Below are 27,387 nucleotides of genomic sequence, written 5' to 3'. Positions count from 1 at the left end.
GGAAGGCCAGGGCTCAGTGCTGGGCCACGGGGCGACCGCTGCCCCTCGCACCCTCCTGGGGAGCCTGACGTCAGCGCGGGGGAGGCCCCAGGGCTCACACTGGATCTTGAAGTCCGGGGGCAGCAGCCTGATGTCGGAAACGGCGATGTGGCCCGTGTCGCCGTCATCAAACTCCACCAGCACGGAGTCCAGGTCCTCCTCCTCGTCGCTGGAGGTGCCTGGGGACAAGGCTGCCTGAGCACATGGCCCTCTGCTCGGGGCCCAGGGGTCTCTCTCTGGCTGCTGGGTGGCCGGGGTGAGAGGAGGACAGGAGGACTGCCAGGCACCTAACAAGTGATTCCGGGACGATTCTGCTCCCTGCGCGTCTGACCTTGGGGCCGCTGGGGAGACAACGGTCTCCTTCCACCTCCTGAAGCGGCGGCATCGCCACCACCCGTCACCCCCACCCTTAGGTGCGAGCAGGGACCCAGAGCCCCAGCCCCACACTCACTCATGCACAGAAATGCATGCCCGCCCAAGGCCCCCCGGATGCCGCCTGCCTGCCCACCCACGCGTCGGACCCGGGGGCCCACGTGCCCTGCATGGGGGATCAGGAGGGTCCACCCCACGGGAGTTGTCACTGGTTTTCCATCCCTGAACTGGGGCTCTGGGTCCCTTCCCCGCCGAGCCTTCGGGAGGGCTGGAGTCCCCACCCAACAGACCCCTTTGCCTCTGGAGACTGGGGGGCCGATCCCGTCTTCTGTCTGCCCTGCTCTGGCCGGGAAGCAGGGTTCCTCCCCAGGCACTCCGGGGGGCATCGGAGGGGCCTCCCATAGGCAGCTCTGCCCGAGGGAGGGGCTGACAGCCTCACTGGGGGCCCTTGGGCACGGCTTACCCCGGACCACGTTGCCCGGGTACAAGCAGTGAGACTTCTGGCTCCAGTAGGCACAGACCCTTGTCCCGGGCGGCAGGCACCTGCTGGACTGGGGCCGGACATCGAGCACCTGTGGGAAGGGGGTGGGCGGCTGCCTGGGCACGGGCAGGACCGGGCGAGGGGCGCCGGGAAGGGCTGGGTGCAGCCAGGCCCACCTCCCCGGGGCAGCGGGCCTGGGGGCCGCCCCTCACCGCCTCCTGCAGCAGCTGTTCCAGCGAGTAGACCCTCTGCCGGTTGCCCCTCTCTCCCTCGATGACGATGCTGAAGCTGAGGGGGGTGGGTGGGCAGCGTGAGGGGCCTGCGGTCCCCCCCAACCCCGCCCACGACCCTCCCTGCCCACACCCGCGCCTCACATGTCGGGGGGCTGCAGGGTCCTGACGCTGCCCGCGTATAGCAGCCTGTCCTCCTTGGGGACCAGCACAGGCAGCCCGTCCTGGAGGTCCTCCTTGTGGATGGCGCATGAGCGTGCTGGGGGGACAGGGCCGTCACCGCCCGGCCCCGCCCGCCGCCTCCCGTTCGCTGGCCGCCCCCTCCCGGCTGCTCACCCAGGGCGGCGCTCTGCTCCGCGCTCAGGGGGCCCCCGGCCTGCTCCTCGTCCTCCTCCTCGTCCTCGAAGCTGCTGCTGTCATCAAACTCGAAGCGGTCCTCTACCGCGAAGCTCTCCAGGAGCCGACTGACCGCCCGGCCCTTGCCCTGAGGGCCCACAGGGGTCAGCTGTCGCAGGAGGGGGCGGGAGAGGGCCAGGCCCTGGCTGCATGCCCGGGGGCGGGGACACTACCTGCTGGCTGGCAGCCTTGCGCTTCGCTTTGCTCACCTTCCTGCCCTCCCCCAGGATGGCCTTGGCATTGCGGGGTGACAGAGCGATGGACAGGGCCCCGTTCTTCCGCTGTTGGGGGGCAGGTTGGAGGGACTGGGGTGAGGGCGGTATCACCTCCCTGCCCACAGCCAGCTCAGGGTGTGACTCAGGCCGGCCTGGGCAGGGGGCACAGGGCAGGGCAAGGGTGGCGCGAGGGTCCCCGCAGGCCTTCCGGATCTGCCCCCGCCCCTGCCGGGCTCAGGACTCTCAGGTGCCCACTCAGATGCCCGCCAGCCTCACCCGCAGTCCTGGCGGGAGCACGGTGCTCTTGCGGGTGGCTCTCTTGAGGCGCTCGTTGGCTAGCTTGCTGCTCCCCTCCCGGCAGGTGAAGGCCCGGGCGGGGCTGAAGAGGGTGTCCCGGCTGGGAGTGGCCCCTGGCTCTGCCCGCAGGCTGCCCCTGGCTCTGCCCACTGCGGTCCTCCTGCCTGGGGGCCCGCGCCCCGGGGCCCGCTGCGGCTTGGAGCTCCCCTTGGCCCTCACCGTCCGCCTCTTGATCTTGACGCCACTCTCTGGGCTGGACAGGCGGCAGGCCCCTGCGTGCGGGGGGGCGTCACAGGGGCCCCGGCCCCCAGCAGGCCGGCCCCAGCCCGTCCTAGCCTCCGGGTTACCTAGCAAGCTCTGCCTCTCCTTCTTCTTCTTGGCCTTCTGGTTGGCCTCCATCTTGACCACGGAGGAGGGCGAGGGCCCCAGCACGGCCGAGCTGGCCCCTGAATGCAGCGCCGGCCCAGGTTCCTTGGGGGGCGCCTCTGTCCCCAGGAGGCCCTCGCTCTCACTGTCAGAACCACTGCCTGGGGGGAGGCGGGGGTCCAGATGACTCAGCCTCGGAGCAGCACCATTTTGGGGTGGAGTCAGGGGGCTGAACCTCGGCATGCATGTGGATATGTTGTGGTGCTGAGTGAAGCCCCATCACGGTCACCCCGGGCTGCTCTGGGGCACAGGCACCTGGACCAGGAGCTCAGGTGAGGGTGTTTGGACAGGGTTGGGAGGTGCCTCTCTCTGATGTTTTGCCCGCCTTTCTAACGCCTTGGGCAGTGGGGTGCCGCTTTGCATGCTTGGGGCACCCCCTCAGGGCAGCCCCTGCCCCTTCCTGCCAGACCACCTCCTGACTCCTCACCGCCCCCTCTGTTCTTTCTCAGGGAGGCCTGGCGGGGAGGAAGTGTCTGTTTTTCCAGGCTCCTGTTCCTGGACACATGTGTTCGCTGGGGGCCGGATAACTCCTCCAGGTCAGCCCGGCCGGACGCCGCAGGGAGGCAGGCCCGAGAGGCCGAAGGGCTATTTTTAGCCCCCTTCCCAGGATGTGTCCAGTGGCTCCTTTCCTCCCCTTGGCCCCTGACGTGGGGGTGGGGCACAGAGAGCCCCTGGGCTCTGCCCTGGGTGGGGTCTCCTTCCCCGGCCTATGCCAGCAGGAGGTCCTCCTTGGGCCTGGCACACTCCATGTGCCCTGACTCAGCTCCGGTGGACGTCCCAGCCCCTGCCAGCCTTCTCCTGCAGCCCCTGGGTGACCGTGGCCCACAGGCCCTGCTGTGGTGCTGGGACCATAGACTTGCCTGCTTCATGTGCTGTGGCCCCTACGGGCTGGGCCCCGGCATCACCAGTGGGCTGTCGGTGCCGGGCTACCCCAGAAACCTTGGTGCTCTTGGCCCGGGATAGCTTCTTCCGGATGCGACCCCCTGGGGCGGCCTCTTTACGCCTGAAGGGACTGAGGCCAGTGGGCAGCCCTTTGCTCTTGACCTTCGGCTTCAGCTGGGCCACCCTGTGGGCCCCTGGGGACACCAGCTCTCCCCGGCTGCTGCTCTTCTTACACCGAACCTTCTCCTGCAAATAGGCAGAGAGCAGCTGCACCTCACCGGGCCCCACCTGGAGCCACAGCCCGGGGGCCTCCAGCCTCCCCTCTGCCAATGCTCAACCGTCAAGGTCCCACTTCCCCAGGCCTCGCCCTCCACTGGAGCTGGTGCTTGTGCCTGCCTGTCCGCCACTCCAACTAAGGCTGCCAATCCTACTAAGGCTGAGGAACGGGAGGCCAGGGCCCAGATGTCTGTTCGTGTCCTGGGCGAGACCAGCCTCCTGCTCTGGGAGGGATGAGAAAGGGACAACATGCCACGTCCCCCTCACCGTCCCTCCCAGGACCCTGGAATAGGGGTGGGGTGGGGGTGTCCTGCTGCAGGGAGGACTGGGGTGCTGGCACCCATAGGGGGCCCCCACTACACCAAGTGTGCACCTGTCAACATGGACGGCATGGACCTTGCACCTGAGACATCTTTCTGTGACCTGTACTACGTATTCTTTCCTGTTCTTCTGCAGGTGGGCTGAGGGGTGACTGTCACGGAGCACAGCCAGCCCGGAGCACCACCAGCAGGTTCAGGGGATAGGGCTGCCTCCGCGTCTGCAGACGACATCCTGCACCCGGAGCCAGAGGGTGAGGCGGCCTGGGACTCACCACGGAGGCCGAGGCAGAGGCTGAGGTGGAGGCAGGCCGCAGGCCCGCGTAGATGCCCTTCTCCAGTCGGCGGTGCTTCCTCCCGGGCTCGTCACTGCCCCGAAGCTCAGCACACAGCAGGCTCAGGCTGGACCGCACTGCCCTGGGGGCACGGGGACGGGCATGGGCCACATGCAGCACACCTGGGCACCCCAGGCCTTGTCCCCTGACAGTCCCTGCAGTGGCAGCCAGGGCACCCCGGTGGGTCATGGGGCACAGCCGCATGTCCAGGAGGCCCCCTTTACCCCCCTGAGGGCTCTGCTTCTTTCTCTGGCCAAGGCTGTGTTCCTGGGACAGGCTCCTAGGAGCCTCTGCAGGGCAGGGGGCCGAACCACCGCGGAACCCTTTGGCACCCACCTCCCAGCCAGCCTCTGCCCACGGGCTGGGGAGGGGCAGCTCAGTGCTCAGGAGCCAGGGCCCAGTGGCCGGCTGGCCGCTGTGTGGCAGGCCCTGGCCCCGGCCGCTCTACCTGAGAACGGCCGTGGTGAGCGCGGCGCCTCTGCAAGGCCGGGGCGGGTACAGAGGCCAGCTGCCGCTGCCATCAGGGACAAAGGCGCTCTTGAGAGCGTGATCTTCCCACCCTCTCTGCTGCTGCCAGGAGGAGGAGGATGGGGGCAGTGGCCTGAGAAACTCGTGCCCAGGGACCCCCACTGCAGGCCCAGAGCCCTCGGAGCTTCTGTCCTCCACGTTCGATTCCAGGTCTGGAGGGAAGGGACCCTGCAGACCGTGCGGACCCTGCCCTCCGCCACCCCTCTCCCAGATGGAGCCCGGGAAGCCACTGGCACACACTCGTTTTCTCCGTGCCCCACAGGTGTGAGGCGGGGCTTGGCCGCCTGTCTTTTTGCCAGACGGGGGCTGGGACTGCGCCTCGCACCTGCCTCTTTCTCCACTGCACGGCACGAATGAAACGAGCCTCAGACGGAGGTTGAGGGCCCTGGTTCTCTTTTGCCTTCCCATGGAGAGGAGGCTGGGCCGGAGGTGCCCACAGCCACGGGCAGCTGCAGGAGGGCAGGGCCCCCGCAGCAGGGAGGAGGCCCACACAGGGCGGGGCAGGAGGGAGCCCATCCTTGGGAAGGGAGGGCCCTGGACTTGGTTTCCCTCCCTGTCCTGAGGCTGCTGCCCTCAGTCGGGGCCTGTTCCTGGGGTCAGTGGAGAAAGTGGCCACAATGCAAGCACTAGAGTGGGCTGCTGGGGCCGGGGGTTGGTGCCAGGCAGGCAAGAGCAAAGGGCCCATGGCCAGCAGCCCCCACCGTGCTGGCTGCTTCTCAAAAAGAGTCCCCTGGAGCCCCCTGCGGGGTGACACCTGGGCAGGGGGAGGGCCAGCTCAGGGTGGCCCCCCAGCCATATGGCCCATCCTTGCAAGGCCCACAGGCGACGGACTCCCTCTCCCTGTAACCTTCTCTGCATTTGCTAATGTTTTGTGACATAAAGCCCTGAGATTAATTTTTTGCCTCTGTCTTAATTGAAGGAACCATTTAGTGCCGATTTAACTATTATTACCGAATCATCAGGATTGATGCAGTGCGCACACGCGCGCGCCAATCGTGTTTGGAGGAGCTCGGAGGATTTATGCAAATGGGCCTGCCGGGAGAGGCAATTTGTAGCCGAGAAGGACAATTATACCAGGCCCGGGAGTGAGCCAACGACTGCGAGGGGCGGGTAATGGATAATAACATTGCGCCGGCAGCCGTGAGCGGCACGGCAGCGTGACCAACGACTTTATACAGTGCAGATAAAGAGGCTTCTATGCAATGCCGCCTCACACTCGGGGGGGCTGGGCCAGGGCCTGGGGCGCGCGTGGGGGTGATGCCACCGCCCAGCCCAGCCAGGTGTGTGGAGCTGGTGTGGCCGTGCGCCAGGCCCCCCGTGGCTTCTGAGCGGAAAGGAGCCCAGGGCCAAGGGCTGACAGTGGGCAGAGAGAGGACGTCTGTGCTGGGCTCTGCTGCTGGACACGCCCCGGTCCAGCATGCTGGGGAAAGAGCTGGGTCTTCAGGAGGGGCTGTGAAGGGGTTGCCGGCAGCCCAGGAGCCCGTGCCCAGGCCTCCAGGGCTCCCTGGGTCAGGCTCACCCCACTGCATGCCCTCCAGCCCGAGGTGGCCCATGCACACAGGACTCACTTGACTTGCTTGCTGTCGCCCCTGGGAAGCTGACCCCCAGGACGCAGGGCAGGCAGCAAGCTGGTGTGTTTGCGCTTCCTGGGCCTCCCGGGCCCTCGCCTTGCAGGGCTCCTCGCGCTCTCGTCTCTCCTGTGGGCGGCAGAAGGGGCAGTCAGAGGCTTACACCTGCCCACAGTGGCTCCCTAACAGGGGTCCAGCAGAGGGCACAGCCTTTGCGGACGGTGGGGGACAGGTTCTCTCAAGACTTGGCCCAGGGAGCCTGGCCCTCAAGGGTCAGAGGGAGGGCAGGGCCAGGCCCCTCCCCGCTGTCCCCACCATCCCCACCTCCCGGCTCCAGCTGTCCTGCAAGCACAGGTCAGGCGAGCTCCCGCCGGCTGCCATACCTGCAGGGGCTCCCTCATGGCCTCCCAGCCCTGCCTCCCCCCTCACACTGCCATCCTCACCCACACCCTACCCACCTGGCTCTCCCATCAGCATCACCCCCACCCCAGTTGGTTTCTCTGCTGGGTGAGCACCTCAACCCTGTGCTGCTTCTGGGGACCCTCCTGGACCCCAGCTTCCAGCCCAGCCCAGCCCGGAGGCTCCTTTGCATGAGGGAGTAGCCCTGGCCTGTGTGGAGCCATCACCGCGCGCCTGAACCCGGGGGTCCCCCTTGCCCTCCCCCAGGCTGGGGCGTACTCGCGGTCGTGCCTGCGCTGCAGGCGGGCCAGCTCCCGTTGCTTTTCCTTGTAGCGCCGCTGCAGCTCTGCCAGCTGCACACGCAACTCTACTTCCTGCGTGTCCAGCTGGTCAATGGCGGCCTTCAGCGGGCACACCTGGTGGGCAGGAGCACAGGGGCCTGTGAGCCTGGCCAGGGCCTCTCAGAGGGGCCGGGGGTGGGTAGTCAGCCTGGGTGCCCAGGGGTCCCCCTGGGTCATAGCACTGGGCAATGGGAGCACAGGGCCTGCCACTCACAGGCTTGATCTTGGGGGTCCAGCTGTCCTTGCGCTGCAGGATCTGCATGCGGGGGGTGAGCGTGGGGGCACTGCTGGGGTTGGCAGCAGGGGGTTGAGCTGAGGAGGCAGGGACGTCTAGGCCAGCAGCCTCCACCAGAGACCAGGCTGAGGCCAGGGTGGCCAGGCGCTGCAGGTTGAAGGCCAGCACATCTTCTTCTGTGGGGGACACGAGGGTCAGTGCATGTGGAAGACAGGCACACACTGCCCTTCAAGAAGTGCCTGATGTAAACCTGCATCTCAGAACAGCCCAGAACCCGCAAGGCTCCCGAAGACATGAGGACCAAGGATGAGGATGAGGCGGCTGGAGCAGCAAGATGCCATTGGGGCAGGGGCACAGCACCTGTCTCGGCTTCTGGTCCCCCGGCTGCTGCAGGCCAGGCCAGCTGGGATGGACAAGCCCTCCAGGCAGTGCCCAAACCACTTAACAAAGGCACATGGCTTGTCAGGCTTCCAACAGAAACTGCTTGTGTGCTTGCCTCTATTCCCACATTCATGAAAACCAAACCCGGGTGTCACAGCCCTAGTGGGATGGCGAGGGATGGCTCGGCGAGGGATCAGAGCTGAGCCAGGGAGGGCAGTATCCTTCCAGGGGGAGACGTGGAGTGGAGACTCCACACCCAAGTGCAACCACGGGGACAGGGTGGTGGCAGAGATGGCGGGTTGGGCATGCATGAGCAGGCTGAGCCCTCCAGGAGCTACAGCCGGGGACCAGCAAGGAGCCCTGTGGGGCTAGATGGGACCCGGGGCTGGCGGTGTCAGGGGGCAGTGGGGATTTCCAGGGCAGTCAGCTCTGTCTCCCGAGAGGGCCTGTGAGCAGCAACACCCCAGAGCTGATGTGCACACCTAACACCCAGAACTTGGCTTCTAACACCATCCTCTGAGGAAAGGGACCCGGCTCCTCAGAGGAATGGGTGAGTCCAGGGACGAGGGAGGCATAGGGTGAGCGAGGAAGCGCTCAGAGAATGACAGGGACATCAGTGCAGGCTTGGGCCGGCTGAGGGGGCCAAGCCTGAGCCAATTCCATCATCAAAAATTAAATAGCAGCGGTGACAAATTATAACCGATTGAAGAGAATGAGAATCCACAAGTCACACTGATAGAAACAAAAGTGTGAGGGAGTCCCGAAGAGGAACGGGATATTCTCCCATTTCACAGCACCTCCCTGCGGAATGCTTGATGACTTCAGAGGGGAAAGTGTCTGGCTGCCACCACCGTGAAGGAGCCGCCGGGAGAAACCACCCTCAGTATGGCACAAAGCAGAGCTGGTGCCAGAAACGCAAATATCTAGATGCCAGTTCTGGGCCAAGGCCGCCGGAGGCCCTCAGCCCCCAGGTGGGCTCCCGGGTCAGCAGTGCCTGGGGACTGGCGGCACAGGGCGGGTGGCTTCCTCTTCCCAGCGAGCCAAGCGGCTCCCCCACCAGCAGTTGGGCAGGGCTGTCTGCAAGTCCCATTTCAGCTAAGAGCTCCGAAGGGTCTCCTGGATCTTGGAGTCACTGGGATCACGGGAAGCCTCTCTGCTCCTGCCCCCACCCACTCCTCAGGATACGCCTGCGGAGGCTCTGCAGTCCGCGAGTCTGGGGCGGTGGTTGGTCTGGGGAGATGGGGCAACACCCTTCATGACCCTCTAGTTCTGGGGCCTGTGAGAGGGAGAGACAGTAACTGCCCACCCCCCGCCTCAGCGGGATGCCTCCAGTCCCTATATCCAGGCACGGGGCTAGGCTGCCCAGGCAGGCAGTGGGCTCTGCAGACAGATGACAGCGGGGGCCAGGGCCTCTCCACCACAGCCCTGCCAGGCAAGGTGGGGAGTTGGGGGGCAGGGAGATGGCAGTTCAAAATGGGGGTGGTCTGGGGACACGCTGGGATCCTGGCCCATCACCTGGTTTCAGGCTCACTGGGGAAAGAAGGGGCATTCATGCTCCAGGAGGAACAGGGTCTGGGCCTCCCAAAATTTTGGGGTTCATGGGAGGCCCAGTGGGCACTACACCTCTGGGCAAGCCCCTCTGAATGCAGCACGGGGTGTTCTGGGCCTCAGGGCCGGGCCACTGCAAGCAGGCCCCACCATCCAAGGCCAGACGAAAGAAACATCTGGCTACCTGCCCCCATCCCCGCAGGGTTTGGCCTGACGCCAAGTCCCTGTGTCCAGGTCAGAGGTCTGGGGGTCAGGCAGCCTGCCCGCTAAGCTCCCTGGACTTGAGCCGGGTGGTGGCAAACCAAGGGACCTGAGGCTAAGGCCTGCTGGAGGGGGCTGGGTGCCCAGGTCAGCAAGGGTGGGGCTTAGGCTCAAACCCCACCTGGCTGTGGGACCCAGGGGCCATGTCGACTTCCTGAACCTGATCATCTCCTCACCTCCATATCTTGGGGGCCCATCCGGACTCCCAGCAGTCACTCTGCCTGGCCTTAGGGGGCCTCCTGGGGCCCCTCTGAGATCTCTGCCCTCTCAGCCCCTGCTTCCCAGGAGGCTCCCGCTCTGCTCTTTGTGACTTGTTGCAAGAATGGGCTGATGTCCTAGTAACTTCAGGAAAAGTGCCCACTGTGCTTACAGGGAACTGCTCTGGACCTGAGCAATGAACGTACACCTGTACCAATGAACTGGGGCAGAAGAGGGGTGAGGCCCCATGGGTGGCAGGGGGCAGTGGAGACCAGGCCATGCAGCTTGCATGGCCGATACACCCTGGCGCTGGCAGCGCCTAGCCGGCTGGCAGCTGCAACAGCCACACTGGAGCACACGTGGTGCACACGTGAGCCTTCACTCAGCGAGCGGGCACTGGGCCAGCAGGCACGCCCATGCACAGACTGGGTGGCCACACACACGGAGCCTGACATCCGCTCTACGCACTCCCGCCAGCCACATGCACACAGGGCCTGCCCAGGCACCCCTGCCTCACCCTGCAGCCCCAAGCCCCAGTGGCGTCCGGTGGGCGCCTGACTGTAAGGGCTCCCTGGCTACTCCCCTCGGCACAGTGGATGGGGCCCCCTCCAGGAGAGGAGTGACAGAGGCCTTTGGGAAAATTCAGGAGCATTCACTTTATCTCCAAGCAGCACAGTGAGGGCTTACACGTCAGGAGAACGAGCAGGCCGTCCTGAGGACTTGGTGGGGTTCCTTCTATCAACACCAGTGCAGCACAATGCCAGGCTGGAGGTGCTCCCTGGGGAGGGGGCTTCCCCGGGGACTCCCAGGGCCACTGCTCTGGCAGGGAGGAGGGGCTTCTCTTAGCGGAGTGCCTGGGCAGCAAGGAGGGCCAGAGTGGGGTCCTGGGTGCTTGGCAGAGGGCTGGAGCTGCTTTGCAGGGACGTGGCCCTTGGGTCTGGTCCCTTGTCTCGCTGCAGGGCATGCCCTGTGCCTGAATGCTGGGCCCTGGGGGTGCGGGAAGAAGGGCATCTCCTCCCGCAGCAGCGCCAAAGCATAAACTGCTGGCATCCCAGCCTCCAGGCCTGGTGAGGCTGTGGGGGACATGGGGGATATGGGGGTCCTAAGGTGGGACCATCTGATCAGTCTCGTGCCATCTCCTCTGGTGGGAGGTAAGGGCCAAAGCACCCTGAGCCAAGCCCAGGCAGCCCAGGGCCAGGAGCATGGAGCCTGAGGTGGTGGGAAGCTGGGTTGGAAGCCCGCGGGCGGAGCACAATCCGCGCTGCGATGCCTGCCCACCACCCGGCCCCCGTGGGCCTCGCGCCCTCCTGCATGACACGGGCTGACCAGGGCCAACTGTGCCCCCCTCGGGGCGTTGTGAGCATCTTCAGCAACAGGAGGGGCTTCCCAAGAGGCCCCTCCTCTGAGACCACCCTCAGGGCACAGTCTTGGCCTCAAGGGCCCTAACCCTGGGGACCCACCAGCAGCCAGGGCTTACAGAGACATGGCATGGAGGGCCAGTGGGCAGAGGGGCAAATGCAGGACCATGCTGTGGGGCCAGCCGAGCTGCAGGCTGTGACCCGGACAGCTGGCCCTGACCCGTGCCTGGGGGGCTGGCTCCAGGGGCCCGGAGGCTTCTCAGGGGGCAGCGCTCACCTTGCAGAGCAGGCTCAGTCTGCGGCTGGCTCTCCAGGTCGGCTAGCTCGCTGAGCAGGGCGATTCCATGAGTTCCTGAGCTATGGGGCAGGAGGGCAGTGCTGGGGGGCCCAGCAGGGGCAGGGGGCTGGGGGTCCAGGGGGATGATGCCAGGCAGGTCCCCCAAGTCGATGGTGGCTGCCACCAGGGCGTCCAAGCCTGGCAGCGTCCTGCGCAGGTAGATGTTCGGGGCCAATCGCCAGTCACCCTCTGTGTCCTCTTCCAGGCCGTCATCTTCGAACTTGGCCTCCTCTTCCAGCTCTGCCTCCCCAGGGACCTGCTGCTGGCCCCGCTCGGCCCTATTCAGGGCCCCTGGGCTCCTCGCTGGCTGCCCCAGGGCCTGGGGGCCAGCCCCCAGCAAGGGCCCTTGCTCTGCCCCTTCCCTGCCCTCCACTGGGGTCCTCTCCTCTCCAGCCCCTCCCTGAGTAGAACTAGCCCAGCCAGGGGCTTCGGGGCCCCCTCCCTCAAGGAGGGCCCCACACTGCAGTTCTCCCAGCCCCTCCAGCGGGCTGGGGTCTGCTGCCTTCCCCGGGGCTCCCTGCTCGGCAGGGTGGGAGGTGTCGGCAAGGTCCTGGGTGGCCTCCCCAGCCGCTGAGGGCAGGCCAGTCTCTTGCTGGCTCTGGAGGCTGCAGGGGGGTGGCTCCCCGGGCAGGAACGTCCTCCCCTGCTCAGGCTGAGCCCCAGGGGCAGCGGCTTGCATAGTTTCGGGGTTCGAGAGGTCAGCTGAGTGCACGTTGCGGGACAGGGCGAAGCCAGAGCCGGCTGCAGGGCACGCGTATCCGGGAGGCCAGTCTGTGAAAGAGGGGCGCTGTCAGGAGAGCAGCCTGGGCACAGGTGGCCCCATCACAGACAGCGAGAGACCCGTGCCCAGGAGGAGGCCCAGCCCGCCCTCCGCCCTCGGAACGTGTGAGGCGAGAGCAGGGGCAGTGGGAACCCGGGGGCTAGCTGAGGACCCTCGCCCTGGCTCCTATAACAGTCTCGGGGCCCCCAGGGGCCATCCCTGCCATGGTGTGGTGTGGCTGACCAGAAAAGGAGCGGTTTTAAAACAAGATTCTGGAATCAGGGCTTTCCCTGAACCAGAGCGAGCCGACAGCCTGTCGGAGGCATTACGCCCCATTAACTGCAATAAAAAAAAAAAAAAAAAAGAAAAGAAAAAAAGTCCTAAAAAAAAAATCTCTGCTGGCTTGGTTTCCTTACTGTGGAACTGGGGCGGGTTTTATGTTTGTTGCGCGGGTTTCCAGTGTAAACTCTCAGCCTAATTCCGAGAGAATCAAATAGCTGTCGGGCAGCTGGCCACGGAGGGCGGGTTGCAGAGGCCTCGGCGGGGCCAGGACCCCCTCCACGTGGGCCCCAAGCAGGTGGCACCTCCGGCCCTCGTTCAGCTTTGCTGGGACCCAGACTTGCAGCTGGGGACGGATCCTGCCACCACCCTGAGCAGGCCAGACACCTCATCATTCACGGAGACGGCCAGGGCTGGCCACAGGGCCTGACCCTCTTCCTGCCCATCGGCCAGGGGCTGGTCTGGAGGGACCCTGAGCTCTCCAGGGTCTCCTGGGTCACCAGGAAGGGCAGTGGAGACCTGGGGCCTGCCAGGGGCTGGGTAGCCCAGGGTACCCTTGAAGGTGCCAAGCCAGGCGGCCCCCAACTCAACTCTGCCCTGCCGTGCGGTGACCAGGAGAAAGGCCTCGGGGGGTGGGGGCAGCCAAGGCCAGGGCCGCGCTCCCGCTCTCACCTGGTTCCGATGGGTTGAGGTCGGCTCCAGGCCGCCGGCCCTCTCCATGCTTGTCCTCAGTGGTGGGCAGCTTGGAGCCTGGCCCCGGGCTGCCCACAGGGCAGACAGATAAAGTGCACAGGGCTCGGGGACGTGGCGGTGGTGTGGGGCAGCTGGCAGGGGGCTTTGGGGTGGGTGAGTGGCAGCAGGGTGACAGCGTGGCAGGGCCTGTGGTGGGGGCTGAGGGGGTGCCCCTCGCTGTGGGGGTTAAGGCAACTGGCTTGTGGGCAGACTTCGCAGTCGTCTCCTGGGTCGGCTCCTCCAGCTCCAGGTGGTGGTCCTCCGGCTTCCGCTGTGGGGGGAGAAGTTGAGCTGGCTTGGCTCCCCAGCTTGGGCATCACCGCTGGCGCTGGCTGTGCAGTGGGGATGCCTAGGCCCAGCCAGGTCAGGTGTGGGGAGAGGGAGCAAGTGGCACCCCGGGTCCCAGCTAGGGGTGGCAGCGGGGTGGGTACCTGGAACTGGGTGGTGCGCTGCAGCTCCAGGGCCTGGGCGGTTCGCGGCTGCTTGTGCTGCAGAGCGTACAGCTCCTGTTGGCGCAGCAGCTGGGACCGTGAGTAGACAGGGAGCTGGCCCGGGTGCTGCATGTGTGGGGCAGGGCCCCGGCCCCCATACATGGGGGGCCACAGCGAGGCCTGGTCCATGACATCAGCTGTGGGCAGGGGCCGGGGAGCCGTCAGCCCCAGGGGAGGACAGGGTGCCTGGCTGCATCCTTAGCCTCCTGTGCTGGCCCCCTCCCCCACTCACCTCCAGCTCCATCCACCTCACACCTGCCTCCCGAGCCCTGGCCACTGTGCTGGCCTCACCGCCCTCACCCTGACCCCCACCCCCACCCGACAGCTCGCTTCCTCAGACCTGCTTCAGACAGCTCCACATGCAAGCAGCCTAGCCTGGGAGCCCCCTTACCGAGAGCATGGGGGGCAGTGTGGGGCGAGGGCTCCGAGGGCAGGATGACCAGCTGTGCAGGGCTGTCCTGGGGGAGGGGGAAGACGGAGGGCATGGAGCCGGGCACGGAGGTGGGGAAGCCGGGGGGCAGGTTCTGGTGCAGGGCGGGGTGCCCAAGGCCTGGGGAGACAGGGCACAGTAGTCAGGCATTTTTGGGCAAGGAGCAGAGACCCCAGACTGGCCAGGATCCACGCCAGTCTCAAGCCTCCCACAAGAGGCTAAGGGCCGGTCTGCCCCAGGCAAGCCCCAGGCCAGCCCCCCCACCAAGCCCAGACAGAACTTTTGCCCTGCGAGGGCCAGCTGGCTGACCCCCAGCCCCCTGCCCCCACCTGCCCTGGAGCACTGACCGTAGGAATGTCCTCCCATCCACAGGGAGGGGCTGCGGGTGCGCGGCAGCCAAGGGGGGTGGGCAGGGTGGGGGTGGGAGGCCGGGTCCCCACCCAGCTGGCTGCCCTGCAGGGAGGAGCCTCCGGCAATCATGAGGTGAGGGGCCAGGTCTCCTGGGCAGCCACTCGGCGGGTGTATCCGGGTGAATTCCACAAGGTCCTTGTTGTCCCTGTACATCATGGGCGGGAGGTGGAAGTGGGAGGGGGGTGGGCGAGGGCTCACCTGACTCCTCGACCCTATCTTGTGGCCATCAACCTCAGAGGGAGGGGGCTTGGAGGGTCATGGGGAGACCCCAGGCTCAGGCATCGGCAGCGGGGGAGTTGGCAGACACAGGCGGGAGCCCAGAAAGGCCTGGGGACGGGGTGCACAGCCCTGCCTAAGGCCGGTGCAGAACCTGACACCCTGGCCCTGGTATCCCGCGGGCCAAGCCCTCAGGCCTGGCTGGCCCTGCCCGCGAAGGTCCTGTGTCCTTACTGCAGCAGCAGCTCCCGGCCAGCGAGCCCCAGGCGGTCCTCACACAGGCGCGCCCTGTCCTCGTCGGCCTCCAGCTCCAGCGCGTGGGTGGGGCGGGGTCCGCCGCCAGCTGCACGGGTGGGAGACAGCAGAAGGGAAGAGGGCTGGGGCAGGCGGGGAGCCCGCAGCTGTAGCAAGCAGGGACCCCACTTTCAACCAAATGGGGCTGATGAGCAGAGGAAGGGTCTCCTGCCCTGCGGGCCTCAGGGAGCTTGCCCGGGGTGGGTATGGAGAGCGGGTGGGCTCTGGGGGCAGGGGTGGGGCAGGCCAGGCAGACGAGGGCAGGTCAGCAACCCCTTTCTCCCTCCCTGCAAAGGGCCTACCTTTGAAGGTGGGGGCTGCCCGGCCCTGCCGCCCAGTGTTGGAGCTGTAGGTCATCTCTGGCCGGCTCGCCGTGTCCTTCTGCCGGGCCAGGGCCACTGCGATGCCCACAGGTGGCTGCCGCACCTCTCCGTCGCTGTGTGGGGCATCGTGCTCCCGGTTTCGGGCACAGTCAGGCCTCTCTACCTCGCTGGGGGCCTGGCCTGGGCCCTTGGAAGCGGGGAACTTCATGTCCTGCTGGGCACAGCTGGCCTTCAGACCGCCCAGGCCCATGAAGGGAGCCTTCTGGCCGACCACCAGTGCCTGGTTGCTGTACTTGAGCAGGTTTTTCATGGCCGACACCTCATCAGGTGGGGCAGGCAGGTCCTGGGACAGAAGGGCAGCCTGCTGTAGGCCGCTGCTGAAGGGGTCCAGGTAGGCGCCGCCCTTGCGCTCCTCGCCAATGGCCATGGTGGTGCCCTGGCCTGACTGGACGCTCCATGGGGGCAGATGGGGCCCGCCATAGCCCAGAGATGCCAGTTCCAGGGATTTGCGCTTGGCCTCAGTCCCACTACCCCCGGGGTCCCCCTCTGGAGCCAACAAGTGCTGCTCATGCCGGATCCGGGCCACTTTCTGGGCTCCTGGGGGGCCCATGGGGACCTCCTTGCTGGCAGCCTTATCTAAAGTGCAGCAGGCCTGGGTGACCTTTCCACCCAGTGGATCCTGGTGACTTGGCCGGGCACAGTCCTGTGTGGGCAACTCAAAGTAGCTGCTTTTGTCCAGACCACCTTTGGGGAGCCCTGGGAAGGGGCCCTCAGGGCCTGCGCTGCTGAGATACTCCAGGCCCTTTAGCCGAGGGTTGAGGGTGGTCTCAAAGCCCCCAGGCCGCCGTTCGCCCTTGCCCTCGGCCTTCAGGTGGGCATAGGAGACCCCATAAGGTGCGGCATGGTCAGGGGCTGTGGCCCCATCGAGGTGTCGGTCTTTGCTCTCACCCACCACAGCACAGGCCTCAGCCGCTTGGAAGGGGCGGCTCTTGTCAGCAAGGTGGCCCACGGAAGGCACGAAGGTGGGCCCGCTGGCCTTCAGGTCCCGGGGGACTTTGTCCTGCAGCGGGCAGAGCCCATCGGGGCCTGCGTGCAGCTGCAGGCAGGGGAAGGAGCCGGCGGCTGTGCTGAGGGGTGGAGGGGGCCCAGCAGGCAGGCCGGATGGCACCGTGTAGGACACGGCGTGGTGCAACATCTGCCGCCGCTCCAGGCACTCGCTGAAGGCCGGCCCGGGCTCTGCGGGGCCCGCTGCCTCCTTGGGGCAGCGTCCGGAGGCTGTCCCGCCCATGCCGGGCCGCACCAGCACACCTCCCGCGCAGCCGGCCAGTGCGGCCTGGCCCACCTCTCCGCCGAGCACCTTGGTGTTGAGGAGGCAGGAGGCGAGGTGCTTGGGGCGGCCCTCGTAGGCGCCCCGGGCTGCAGCGCCGCCTTCCTTGCAGTGGCTGTCCCCCAGCATGGGCAGCACCAGCTTGTGCCGCTCCTTGCCGCCATCCTCTTCCGCCACCACCCGCTCCTTGCCCTCTGCCACCTTGCCTGCCTTCTCTCTGCCCAGCTCTTTGCCCATGAGGAAGCGGTCAAACTCCTTGGTACCCTTCTGCAGGGGCCCGGCCTCACCCCGGTCACGGCTACAAGAGCCGATGGGGTGGCTGGGGGCAGCCCGGGCCACGCTGGGGAAGCTGTGGTTGGTGGGCAGGAGCGTGGGCTGGGGAGGCAGGTTGCGCAGGTAGAAGTTATCTGCGTGTGGAGAGAAACAAGGTCAACAGGAGAAGCTGGGGCAGAGGCTGGAGAGCTCAGACTCCCAGGACACTCGCTCCAGGGGCCTCCCCATGGCCAGCTGGCAAAGGCCCAAGGTTACTGCCTGAGGAAGGTTTAAGTTGTAAAGGACACATTATGTAAAGTTTACCACTTTCACCATTTTGTGCGTGCAGTTCAGCGGCATTAAGAGTATCAGCATGGTTGCCCCACCACTATCCACCCCCAGGACTTTCTCGTAGTCCCAAGCTGAGGCTCTGTCCCCTTAGTTAAATGCTGAGCCTCCGCCCCTGCAAGGTCCTGACTTGTGTTCAGCCCTCCAGGAGATGGGAGCTGCACATGGCCCCACCCCGCACCCAGCCCAGGGCCCACCCATGTGGATGAGTCGGCGGGGAAGACTGGAGGGCCAGGAAGGTCTGGGGTAACAGGCATCTGCACAGTACTGGTGACTGGCCAGGTCTTTACAAACAGCCATCAGAACCTAAACGCTGAGGGGGCCATGGCCCACCGCTGGGGGCTGGCTAAGTGCACAGTGGCCCCCGCGGCCTGTGGTGTGATAAGGCCACTACACAGATTCCTGTGCCAGGGTGTCTGAGTGAGCCTGCTGCAAGTAGGACCATCCCTGGGGATGGCTAAGTGCCTGGCTCTTATTATCCCTTGGGGGTGGCTACGTGCTAAGACCCCCAGGAGGAAGTGAGGCCCAGGGTATGGGCTGGGTGTGAAGGACCCGGCTTGTCTACCTCCTGAACCCCCAGGGAGGCTCCCAGCTGCTCTGCCTCCTAAGTGTGGATGCATCGTAAGGACGGGGGTGTGGGGGTGTGGGGGGAGGTTGGGGGGCTTGCCTGATCATTTAAAGAGGGGAGGAAGGAAAATGGCTCTTGTGGGCTGTCCCTACCAGCCCACTGTCAGCTTTTAAAGTCCCTGCAGCTCTGGGCCCGCCCAGCCTCATGGGTGCACCAGCTCCCCACCCTGGGCCCTGGCCTGCTGTCCAGCCTGGGCCCTGAGCCAAGGCCAAACCCTTCCTGCCAAGGCCTTGCTCTCCACATGGGTCCCCAGCCCACCCGAGAGACGCCCCCCCGCTCCTCAGGCTGGGCCCAGGTCACCACCTCCGGGGTTCCTGGGAGCCACAGCCCTCTACACGCAGCTGGGGGCGGACAGGCAGTGTGGGTAGCCTGGAGCCCAGGGAGAAGACCAGGGGAGACGAGAAGCATTCGGAACCTGTAAAACTGTCCTCGACTGCGTGAATTCTTTGTCAATTTCCTGCTAATTAAAGCAGGGAGGGCAGCAGCCTGGGCAAAACCTAATTAGCTCAACCTCCAAAACCGAAGTGCTCTTGGACGGGACTCCACCAAACACTGACCGCCGAGCGGCCGCCACTGGTTGGGTTCCTGCGGTGGGACCGCCAGCCCACCCTGACGGACGCCGTCAAAATCACTGCACCTGCCGAGGCTGACCGCGGGTTCGGGGGACCCAGCCGTAGCTGGTCAGGGATGTGCCCAGAGCAGCAAGCACCCGGCCTGGCCTCACCCCCAGGAGACTGTTTCCCTGCAGCATGCAGGTCTGTCCCGCCCCTGGGGGGGGCGGTGGGGAGCTTTCCAGCCCGCGCCCAGGCGGGGTCTTGATCCCACCATCCCAGCTGGCCAGCCCGGGGCTGGGCCAAGGCCTTCTGCAGCCTCAGTCACCCTGCCAGGCCCAAAGGTGCAAGATGGGCCCCAGGACCAGGACACGCTGAGGTCCGACGGTGGGAGGCTGGTGGGGAAAGGGGCTGGGCAACTGCAGGGTGGAGGGCAGGAGGCCCAGTCGCAGGCACCCCCCAGGACAGTCAGACTGGGTCCCCTCGTGGGGCCCCCTTCCTTCCCTGAGGCCTCTTCAGGACGCTCTTCACCCGCCACCTCCTGAAGGCCCACTCGGGGTTTGGGGGCTCCTCTGCCCCACTCAGAGCCTCTGTCTCGTGGCTTCCTGCTCCCCCCTGCCCCCGACGACATCCGTCCTCGTCCACCCTCCCCACCAGGATGGCCCCTCTCCTTGGGTGGGGTCGGCCTCCCAGCCTCCAGTGCCCCACCAGGTGTGCATGGCTGCCTCATGGACACTCCTAGGACAGCCCCTCTGGTACCTCTGTGCAAAAACTGACAGTTCCTCACCTTCAGAGGGCTCCCCCCACAGCCAGGGCTGTGAATGGGGGTCACTGAGGACCCCCTGGCCCTCATGCCCCTTTCAGGCCCTCCATGGGACCCCAGGCCCCGGTTCAAGTCTATGGCATTTGTCATTTGAAAATGGCTCCTAACCTGACAACCTCTGGGCCCCAGAGGCCCCAGTGCCCCCAGGGCAGCCAGGGAGATCTTTCCCAGAGGCACAGGAGGCAGCAGCCCACCCGGGACAAGCCCTAGGGACGGCACCACACCTGCCCCACCTCCAGGAGGCCGCCTCTCCCGCGGGCTCCCGGTGGGCCCCCTCCAGGCTTTTGCACTTATGTGTGTGCCGTCCCCGCAGCTCTGCCTTATCGGCAAAGCCCCAGCCTCAGCGTCCCTCTCCAGAAGTGCTCTGCAAGGACCCCTCCTGCCAGTGGGGTGGAGCCTGTCCTCTGTCTGAGGGCATCATTGTCCCAGCACCTCCCAACCCCAAGACTCTGAGCACAGGCCGGGCTGTGGGGTAGCGGCCTGGGCCTTGTGCCACTCAGTGAGGCCGGAGTGCAGACTTCCAGGGGTTCCCTGTCCCCACACAGTGGCATGCTCTCTGAGCTGCTCTGGGACCCCCGAGCTACCAGGGCAGGGCGGGTACAGCTGCCTAGGGAGCTGGGCGCCATGCCCTCAGGGCTGCAGCTGTCAGGGCTGCTGCCATGTGAGACACAAGAGCTCCAGACAACATGGCTGTGCTCGGAGCGCTCGCCCCGCATACACCCTGCCACTAGGCGGCGGTCTGGGGACCCTCCAGAGGCCTGAGAGGCAGGCCCACTCTCCGTCAGGCCTGAGACCTAGAGGGGAGGGCCCACCCAGAGCCCCAGCCCCTCTGCCCTGGCCCCCATGCCTCCGGTGGGCCCTTGGAGTCCCACACCAGCACTTACCTTTTTGGGTTCCATAGAAACGATGTTGCCCATAGAGAACGTTGCCGTTTCCATGGTGATCCAAGTGGCTCATGGGTAGGAAGGTGGATGCCAGACTCCCCGAAAATCTGGGGTACCCTGGAGCTAGAGAAGCAAGAACCGTCTGCAGAGGTGCCTCCGGGACCCCTAGCCCACACCCACCCTGACCCCAGGGAGGCGAGGAGCTGGTGGGCAGCTCAGGAGCGATGCCCTGCAGAGCCTGGCATGTAGCCCACCGGTGGGAAATCAGCCCATAAATACATCATATTAACTCTGACTCGACTACTACCGTCCCTCTGGTGCAGCACAAACTGAACTGCTGACGGGCTGGGAGAGGGGGTGTGGGGGCCGGAGCCTCTGCTGCCTCTCCCAGCGGCACAGCGGTTGGAGCCTGGAGGCAGGCGACCACAGGGGCTCCAGAGAGGTGGCCGGGGGAGAGGCTCAGGCACATGAGGCGGACGTGGGCCCTGGCCGCACCGCACAGGCAGGGGTGTGCCAGCAGCACAGTGGGGTGCGGCAGGCTCCCACCTCGAGCCCTGCCAGCAGGGGCTCCTCTGCACTCCGGGGATGTGCAGAGGGTGCTGGCGCCCAGCCCAGTGACCCTCCCTGGCATCTCCCAGTCATGCCATGCAGGCCCCGTTCTGTGCCCCTGAGGGCCCCAGACTCTTCCTGGCCTGGCCCTGCCCAGCACAGAGACACCAGCCATGGCCTTGGGCTGGCCCCACCCATCTCCTTGGACTTCGGGGGCTCAGGCCGCCTGAGACGCACACCCTGCGCGCTAAAAGGAATGAGGACAGACAGAACAAATCAAGAGCCCAGGAAGCCCACTCAGGTGCCAGCACCCCGGCCGGGTGCAGGAGGGGAGTGGTGTCTGCCGGATGCCTAGAGCTGCCAGCAGCCTGGAGGGTGGCTTCTCCACCAGGCCCAACAGGGAGGGGCCGAGCTGGGCAGAGGGCCCCCAGCTGGGGTGGGCAGTGCACTGTCTTCCTCTGAAAACTTGTACTTTGAACGAATGTTTTGAACACTTTCCTCCTGAGTAACGGGTCCCAGAGGATTTCTCTTGGGGACCCCATGACTATCCCAGTGGCTTCCCATCCAGCTTCTGGGCTGCCCCGGCTGTGATGAGGGAGGAGCCCCGGGGCGCCCCCAGGAGGCAGTGGCCCTCGGGACAGGGAGGGGCATGTGCAGGTGGCCAGGGACAGCAGGCAGTCCCAGGGCGTTAGAGGCCCCCCACAGCCGCGGCCCGGTGCAAGGGGGCCAGGAGGCACATGGCTGGCGAGCAGGGGCGCCAGTACCCTTCTCAGTGTCGCAAAGTCACCGGTAAGTCCTGAAGCAGAGTCCCATTCCATCTTGCTCACTGACTGTTTCCTAAACCCCTCTTAGGACAGAACCCCTTTGCGGCTTCAGTGTTCCTCCTGTGACAGCTCGTGGTGGGGCGCTCCGTAGAACACAGGCTGCGGGGCAGACAGGGCGGGCTCCAGGACGGACCTCCAGGCCTCCACACCCTCCGAGGACCTGGGGTGTTGGCCGGGGGCCTGAGGCTGGCCTTCCAGATGGTGAAGCTGTTGAGATGGGGGTGGAGTCTTGTGGGGCCTGGACTCTTATCTCTGGCCTGTGGGTGCATGGGGAACAGCAGGCCGGCGGCCAAGGGGCCATGCGGGCGGGTGGGCCTGTGGAACCCAGCTCAGAGGTAAGCCCGGACAAGGAGCCCCAGGGTACAGCTCAGTGGGAGATGGTCAGGTGTCAAACAAGGCCCCCAGCCCAAACAGGGCACCGCAGGCCCCTGGCCAGCAGCAGGCCACCGTTCAGCCCCTAATGGTGCAGCGTGACGTTCTCTGGCCGAGGAACACCCTCCCCCGTGCCCATGCAGAGCTCATCCCAGGTGCCGTGAGCTGGAAGGGTAACACCCACACCTGCCCGTCCGGAGGCTCACGATGAGCACGCACCGTCAGGTCCCCAGACTTCTCCCCGCTTAGGGCCCACATCCCTGTCCATCTCGGGACTCGGGGGAGGTGCCCAGGGCCACCCTGGCCCATCCCCCTGCAGCCGCCTCCTGCAGAGGACATGGGCTGAGTCCGGAGAGCCGGGCCGCTTGGCCCGGTTTGTGTACGGAGACACATCTGGAGCAGACATTTCCTCTATTAAAGTCACTCCTGGCAGACTTGACAAAGGCTGTAGCCGGAGGGATGGGAACTGGCCGGGCGGGGCAGCGGCCTGTGTGTGTGGGGGGAGTTAAACCCTGCAACTGTCCCCCCTTAACTGGCTGCTGTTAAATGTTTTACAGGGCCTCATTTTGGTAAACAGAAGTCTGTAAATTCCTCCTTCCCAGACACTGCTTCCCGGGCGTGCATCCCGTGACCCCTCTAGAGTCCTGGGCCTCCTGCCCACCCGCCCTGGTGTTGGGGGGGCAGGCACTGAGCTGGCCGAGTGATGCACTCCTTCCTGCCAGCGTCCTTTGGGGATGTGTCCCTCCACTTCTGACCCTGAGCTGGTGGCCATACAGGCCAGGGAGTGGGGGTGGAATCTACCAGGGGCCGCCCATCTCCTGCCTGCCTGAGGCCCCATCCTCTGGGACCCCAGAGGGGAGCTGGGGATGGGGGGAGGCGGGAGGGGCAGATGGGAAGATGGAAGAATGGAGGGGTGTGGGCGGTGGGTGGGGGTTCCTAGAAAAGTCCCTTTCTTTTCCTCCAACAAGACAGTACTTTGAATTGCAGAGGAAAATAAAACATGATTTCTATGAATCAGAGCAGCTGTTCTGAGACCAGAAGCCAGGGCTGCCGTGGAGGGGGTCCAGGGAGCAGGGGGTGTGCGGGCGCAGGAGCGGATATCAGAGCAGGGCTGGCTGCAGACCCCAGGCCAGGGGGGACCGGACACCCCAGAACCCAGGACGAGCGCTCCTTGACCCCACATGATTCAAGAGCCCCCTTCTCAGACCCTCAAAGCCCTTGAGGGGTGACGGCTATTATCAGCCTAACCGACAGGTGGCAGGCCTGTAGGCAAGCCTCAGACCCGCTGCCCGCGGTGCCCCACTGCTCTGGGGCCCGGGAGGGACCCTGCGCCTCAGTGGGCGTCTTGCTGAGGCCGTCCCACCATCCTGCCCCTGCCGCTAGGACCCGCAGGAGGCGCCGCCCAATCCCACGACCTAAGTGGCTGGGACGCGGAGTCGAGGCCGTCAGCCCCGCGGGGGGAGTGAAGTGCAAGTGGCGGCAGCCGCCTGGGGGCAGCGCAGACCGGGTCTCTGGGCCCCTCCCAGCGTCCCCTGGGCCTCTGCTGGCCACTTCCAGGAAGGTCAGGGGGCTGGCGGGAAGTATGTGGAGTCGGGGGCAGGAAGAGGGGTCAGCAGGCAGCCCCGCGGCAGGACCCGAAGGACAGAGCCGGGAGGGAGGGGAAGCAGGGGGAAATGGACCAGGGGGTGGGGGCTCCTCCTGACCCCCAGAGAAGGGGTGGGTGTCCGGAAGGCCCCGAGGCCTGCTGCAGGCCTTCAGCTGGAGAGGAAGGGGGGGTGGCTCTGCCAGGCACTCCGGGCTCTGGCACCCCCATACCCATCCTCCTCTCCAAGCAGGGTCACCTCAAAACCTGCTGCGCAGCTTCTCGCCTCCCTGGGGTTTCATGGTAGCACTTTCCATGGCGTCCGAGACCGTTCCTGCTCCAGGCCAGACCCAGAACCTTCTCCCCTCACCAAGGCTGGGGAGGCAGGAACCTGCCCCCTGATCCTGCCCTTCCAGGGACCACCCCCTGCAGGGAGACTGGGGGGCTGCTCTTGGGTCTCTCGGGAGGCTGGGTGTGGTGAGTGCACCCTTGGCCAGGTGTGGGGCAGGGCTGCGTGGCCAGCCCACTGGAGGACCAGGATTCTTTGGGGGATCAAGGGTCCTCCCACCACGGGGCCCCACGGACTCCCACCCTAGGCCCGCAGAGTTCAGCACAGATGCAGCTTAATTCTTCTGGGGGCGGCTCGGGGCTCTCGCCACCCCAGCCCACCAGCACCCTGCCCCAGTTCCACCCTAGCTGCCCCCACACCTGTGAGGGCGAGAGATTCTGAGACAGACACCCCAGCCCCCGGGCCACCTTGACAAATGGCACTGCCGCCTCCCTGGAGAGCGGCACCCACAGCACACTGGTCCTGAAGCGCCAGTCGCTAGACGGCTCTCCCCACCCTGAGGCTCGAGCCGTGGCCGGGGGCCACCAGCAGGGACCGGACATCAGGGCCCGAGAGCAGGTCCCCAAAGCCCATCTGGCGGAGTTCCCTGGCAACTGGGGCTGCGAGTTTGTACTTCCCAGCCAGCAGCCACACCAGGCGGCACCCCAGGAACTGGGGCTGGGCCCTTGCAGTGCTGGTCTGCCCGCTCAGAGGCCCCATGTCACCTGGGGCAGGCCCGCCTCTGGGGCTCTGCAGTGGGGAAAGCCTCCTTGGAGGGAGCCCTGGCAGACCCCCACCCCTGGCCCACCTCCAGTCCTGAGGAATCCCGCCCTTCTCCACCCACACTGACAACTGCAGCGACACCAGGCCTGGACACCAGCTCCCATCCTCGGGCCCTGGCACACTGCCCTTATTCGGGATTCTCGCCCCTGGCCCAGCGCCTGGCACTAACTGGGTGCTGGCTCACTCCAGTGTGGGACCTCTTTCACTCAGGGCATCAGTGGGTTTCAACTGAGGTGTGTAAGTCTACCAGATGATAGCGACCCCCTAGAATGCTGGGTTAAGAAGGATTCGGAGGCTGCATCCACACGCATTGGTAGATTGATAATGTCTGCCCGGGTAGAGGAGAGACCCTGGCAGTGAGCTGGCAGGATGCTTGCCATCCCTGCCCTAGGATCTGATGGCAGTGACCTTGCAATGCCTCCTCCCTGCTCCCTGCCAAACAGTCCGTGGCCGGACCCCTGGGCATGCTGGCTGTGCTCAATGCAGCTCCCAGGGTCAACCGCCCTGGGTTTTGTTGGGAGGAGCCGAGTGAGACCCCTTCTAGGGGCTGGAGTGGGCTTTAGAAGCTCAGCCCCTCGGGCAGGCTGGTGCCCAGCCCTCCCAGTGGGGCCGGGACTGAGTGTGGGCTCCGGGTGACGGCTGTTTCGTTCCATCCCGTCGAAGTCCACCCACCATGCTGTCCTGTAGGGCCCTGGCTCAGCCTCTCCCAGTACACACACAGGCCCCGGCTGCCCCCGGTGTGGGGTCTGGCAGCCTGGGGCGGTTCCCAGGCTGAGAGGAGCGGCTCAGAGCAGGGGCAGGTGCCTCTGGAACTCAAGTAGCAGCAGGCTTCCTGTGACCCAGGCAGTGCAGGGACAGTCCTGGGCTCCTGGCCCGCACTTGGCAGGAAGAATCAAGGTCCAGTGGCAGAGGGCCGGGAAGGGCTGGGGCCTGGGGCTCGCCACAGGCCTCAAGCTGGGGAGGACAGCAGAATCTCAGAACTTGGAGCGGGGCGCATGCCAGTGTGACCCCTAAAACCTTCGCTGACATCAGTGGCTCTGACTCCAAGGAGCTCAGCTCTAGGGGCTGCCCCGCCCCACCCCTGTGCTGACTTTCTGTCCCTGGCTCTGCTCCCTGTCCTCCTGTGGCTCCAAGACCCCTGGAAGGGGTGTCCTGGACACAACTGTGTCGTCGCGCCCAGGGATCCCAAGTGCTTGCAGCCACAGGAACCACCTGCCCCAGCACCACACACAGACGTGCACATCTGCCCAGCAGTGGCCCCGGGCCTCTCCCCACTGTGGGCAGACCATGCTGAGGGCATCCTGGCCCTGGGTCCCGGGGCAGCCTTCACACCAACAGCCTTGCCAAACCCCGGCACTGGGACCAGAGGGAGCCGTGAAATGTCATCCTGGGCGCTACCAAGTGCCGCCTGGCCTCGCCTAGAGCTCGGGATTGGCCCTGGGCCCCTGGCTCAGGCCCACCTTTATTCAAACCAGGGCCAGGCAGGACGGACCGGCGAGGTGCTGTAACCCCTGCCCTCAGCAGCTGATTGGACAAGGGGCACATGAGGGGAGTCACGGGGTGCTGGGGCTCGGGCATGAACACGAGCAGCGGGTCCCAAAGGCAGAAGGAGCAAAGTGGAGGTTGGGGCCCTGCCGGGGAGGCAGGAGAGGTGGGGTGCAGCGAGGGGCTGGCGACAGGAGGGGGGTGGGGAGGCTGGCCATGCAAGGCCCCAAGAAGGCCCTAGAGGGGGCAGAGGTCCAGACCTTGGGCTCCCCTCTGGCTTGGGTGAAGCTGGCCAGAGGGGGCCTGTCCGGCAGGGCAGCGGGCTCCCCGTCTGGGATCTGGGGAACTTGGGCCCCTTCCCCACTGATATCCCCAGACCTCAGGGCAGCCAGCTGTCCCCACCGGCCCAGCCCTCCCCAAGCACGGACAGGGGACAGATAGTCTGAGGGAGGGGTCCGCAGCCCCATCAGGCGGATTCAGAGGCCATTTGACCCGTTAAGGAAATGGAGGCCAGGGGAGGGGACAACGGGGTTTGGGGAAAGGGGCGGGTCCGGGGCTGGGAGGGGGACAGGGCACAGAGCCCCTCTAGGCAGTCCTGGAAGACGGAGCTGCAGGAGCCAGGAGGGCTCCTGAGGTCACACGGTGGTGGTGATGCTGGGTGGGACCTCTGCCCCTCACACGGACATGCATGTCCCACTCCCACTCACTCCCAGAGGCCCTGCTGGGCCCTGAGGTCTCAGAGGGGCAGAGGGGACAGCAGGGGGCCCTAGGAAGCTCTTTGGTGCAGCTCCTGCCCCTACTGAAGGCTGGCCCAGCCCCGAGGGACAAGGGGCCGCCAGGGTGAGTATGGTTCCAGCAAAGAGGCTGGCCAGGCCCCCGCCAGTGCTGGCTCCTGTGCCCGCTGCTGCCCAAGGCCTCCCCTCCAGGTGGCACCCAAGGCCAGGAGTCGCCCAGGCTGGGGAGCACAGCCATCCCAGCCCCCACCGCTCCCCAGCTGAGCCCCCAGGAACAGAATCTCCTTTCATCGGCCCTGTGGGTGGTCCCAGCCCGGCGGCTGGGGGGTGGGGGTGGGGCTGGGCTCACTGACATTTGGATCAGCTGTGCTGCAACCCCACCTCCACCCCCATTCTGACCTGCCCAGGGCACGCTGGCTGGACACCGGCTCACCCTGTCCCGGGCCAGCTCTACCACCCACCAAGCCCAAGCCTCGAGGGGACTGTGCGCTTCTGGCAGGCCCCCTCACTTGGGTGAGCCTGGGGGCCCAGGAGGCCTGGGGGCTGGAGAGACAGGCTCTG

General features: G+C 66.0%; 1 protein-coding gene across 10 annotated transcripts in view; it reads right to left on the bottom strand.

Moving 5' to 3' along the window:
• The window catches only part of BAHCC1 (BAH domain and coiled-coil containing 1), a 61,238-nt gene that overhangs the window by 5,279 nt on the left and 28,572 nt on the right, over nucleotides 1–27,387 (bottom strand). For 5 of the 10 annotated variants that reach the window (XR_008997510.1, XM_057501806.1, XM_057501807.1 and 2 more), the window contains 20 exons: nucleotides 20,170–20,292; nucleotides 15,336–17,090; nucleotides 14,974–15,082; nucleotides 14,460–14,668; nucleotides 14,074–14,232; nucleotides 13,623–13,819; nucleotides 13,132–13,462; nucleotides 11,361–12,191; nucleotides 7,317–7,513; nucleotides 7,041–7,177; nucleotides 6,363–6,491; nucleotides 4,207–4,348; nucleotides 3,313–3,584; nucleotides 2,010–2,553; nucleotides 1,692–1,799; nucleotides 1,459–1,606; nucleotides 1,267–1,381; nucleotides 1,069–1,180; nucleotides 875–983; nucleotides 99–218 (listed from right to left, as the gene is read on the bottom strand). Coding sequence is in view for 9 of the 10 variants with exons in the window: in XM_057501806.1 (XP_057357789.1) it covers nucleotides 99–218; nucleotides 875–983; nucleotides 1,069–1,180; nucleotides 1,267–1,381; nucleotides 1,459–1,606; nucleotides 1,692–1,799; nucleotides 2,010–2,553; nucleotides 3,313–3,584; nucleotides 4,207–4,348; nucleotides 6,363–6,491; nucleotides 7,041–7,177; nucleotides 7,317–7,513; nucleotides 11,361–12,191; nucleotides 13,132–13,462; nucleotides 13,623–13,819; nucleotides 14,074–14,232; nucleotides 14,460–14,668; nucleotides 14,974–15,082; nucleotides 15,336–17,090; nucleotides 20,170–20,292 (5,847 nt within the window). In the remaining variant the exon portion in view is untranslated. The remainder of the gene's footprint in view (nucleotides 1–98; nucleotides 219–874; nucleotides 984–1,068; nucleotides 1,181–1,266; nucleotides 1,382–1,458; nucleotides 1,607–1,691; nucleotides 1,800–2,009; nucleotides 2,554–3,312; nucleotides 3,585–4,206; nucleotides 4,349–6,362; nucleotides 6,492–7,040; nucleotides 7,178–7,316; nucleotides 7,514–11,360; nucleotides 12,192–13,131; nucleotides 13,463–13,622; nucleotides 13,820–14,073; nucleotides 14,233–14,459; nucleotides 14,669–14,973; nucleotides 15,083–15,335; nucleotides 17,091–20,169; nucleotides 20,293–27,387) is intronic. The other 5 variants (XM_057501814.1, XM_057501812.1, XM_057501813.1 and 2 more) reach the window with 5 other exon arrangements.

The sequence above is a fragment of the Manis pentadactyla genome, chromosome 4 (assembly GCF_030020395.1).
Source record: "Manis pentadactyla isolate mManPen7 chromosome 4, mManPen7.hap1, whole genome shotgun sequence".
In the NCBI taxonomy this organism is placed as follows: domain Eukaryota; kingdom Metazoa; phylum Chordata; class Mammalia; order Pholidota; family Manidae; genus Manis; species Manis pentadactyla.
This window is presented reverse-complemented; position numbering and strand designations above follow the sequence as displayed.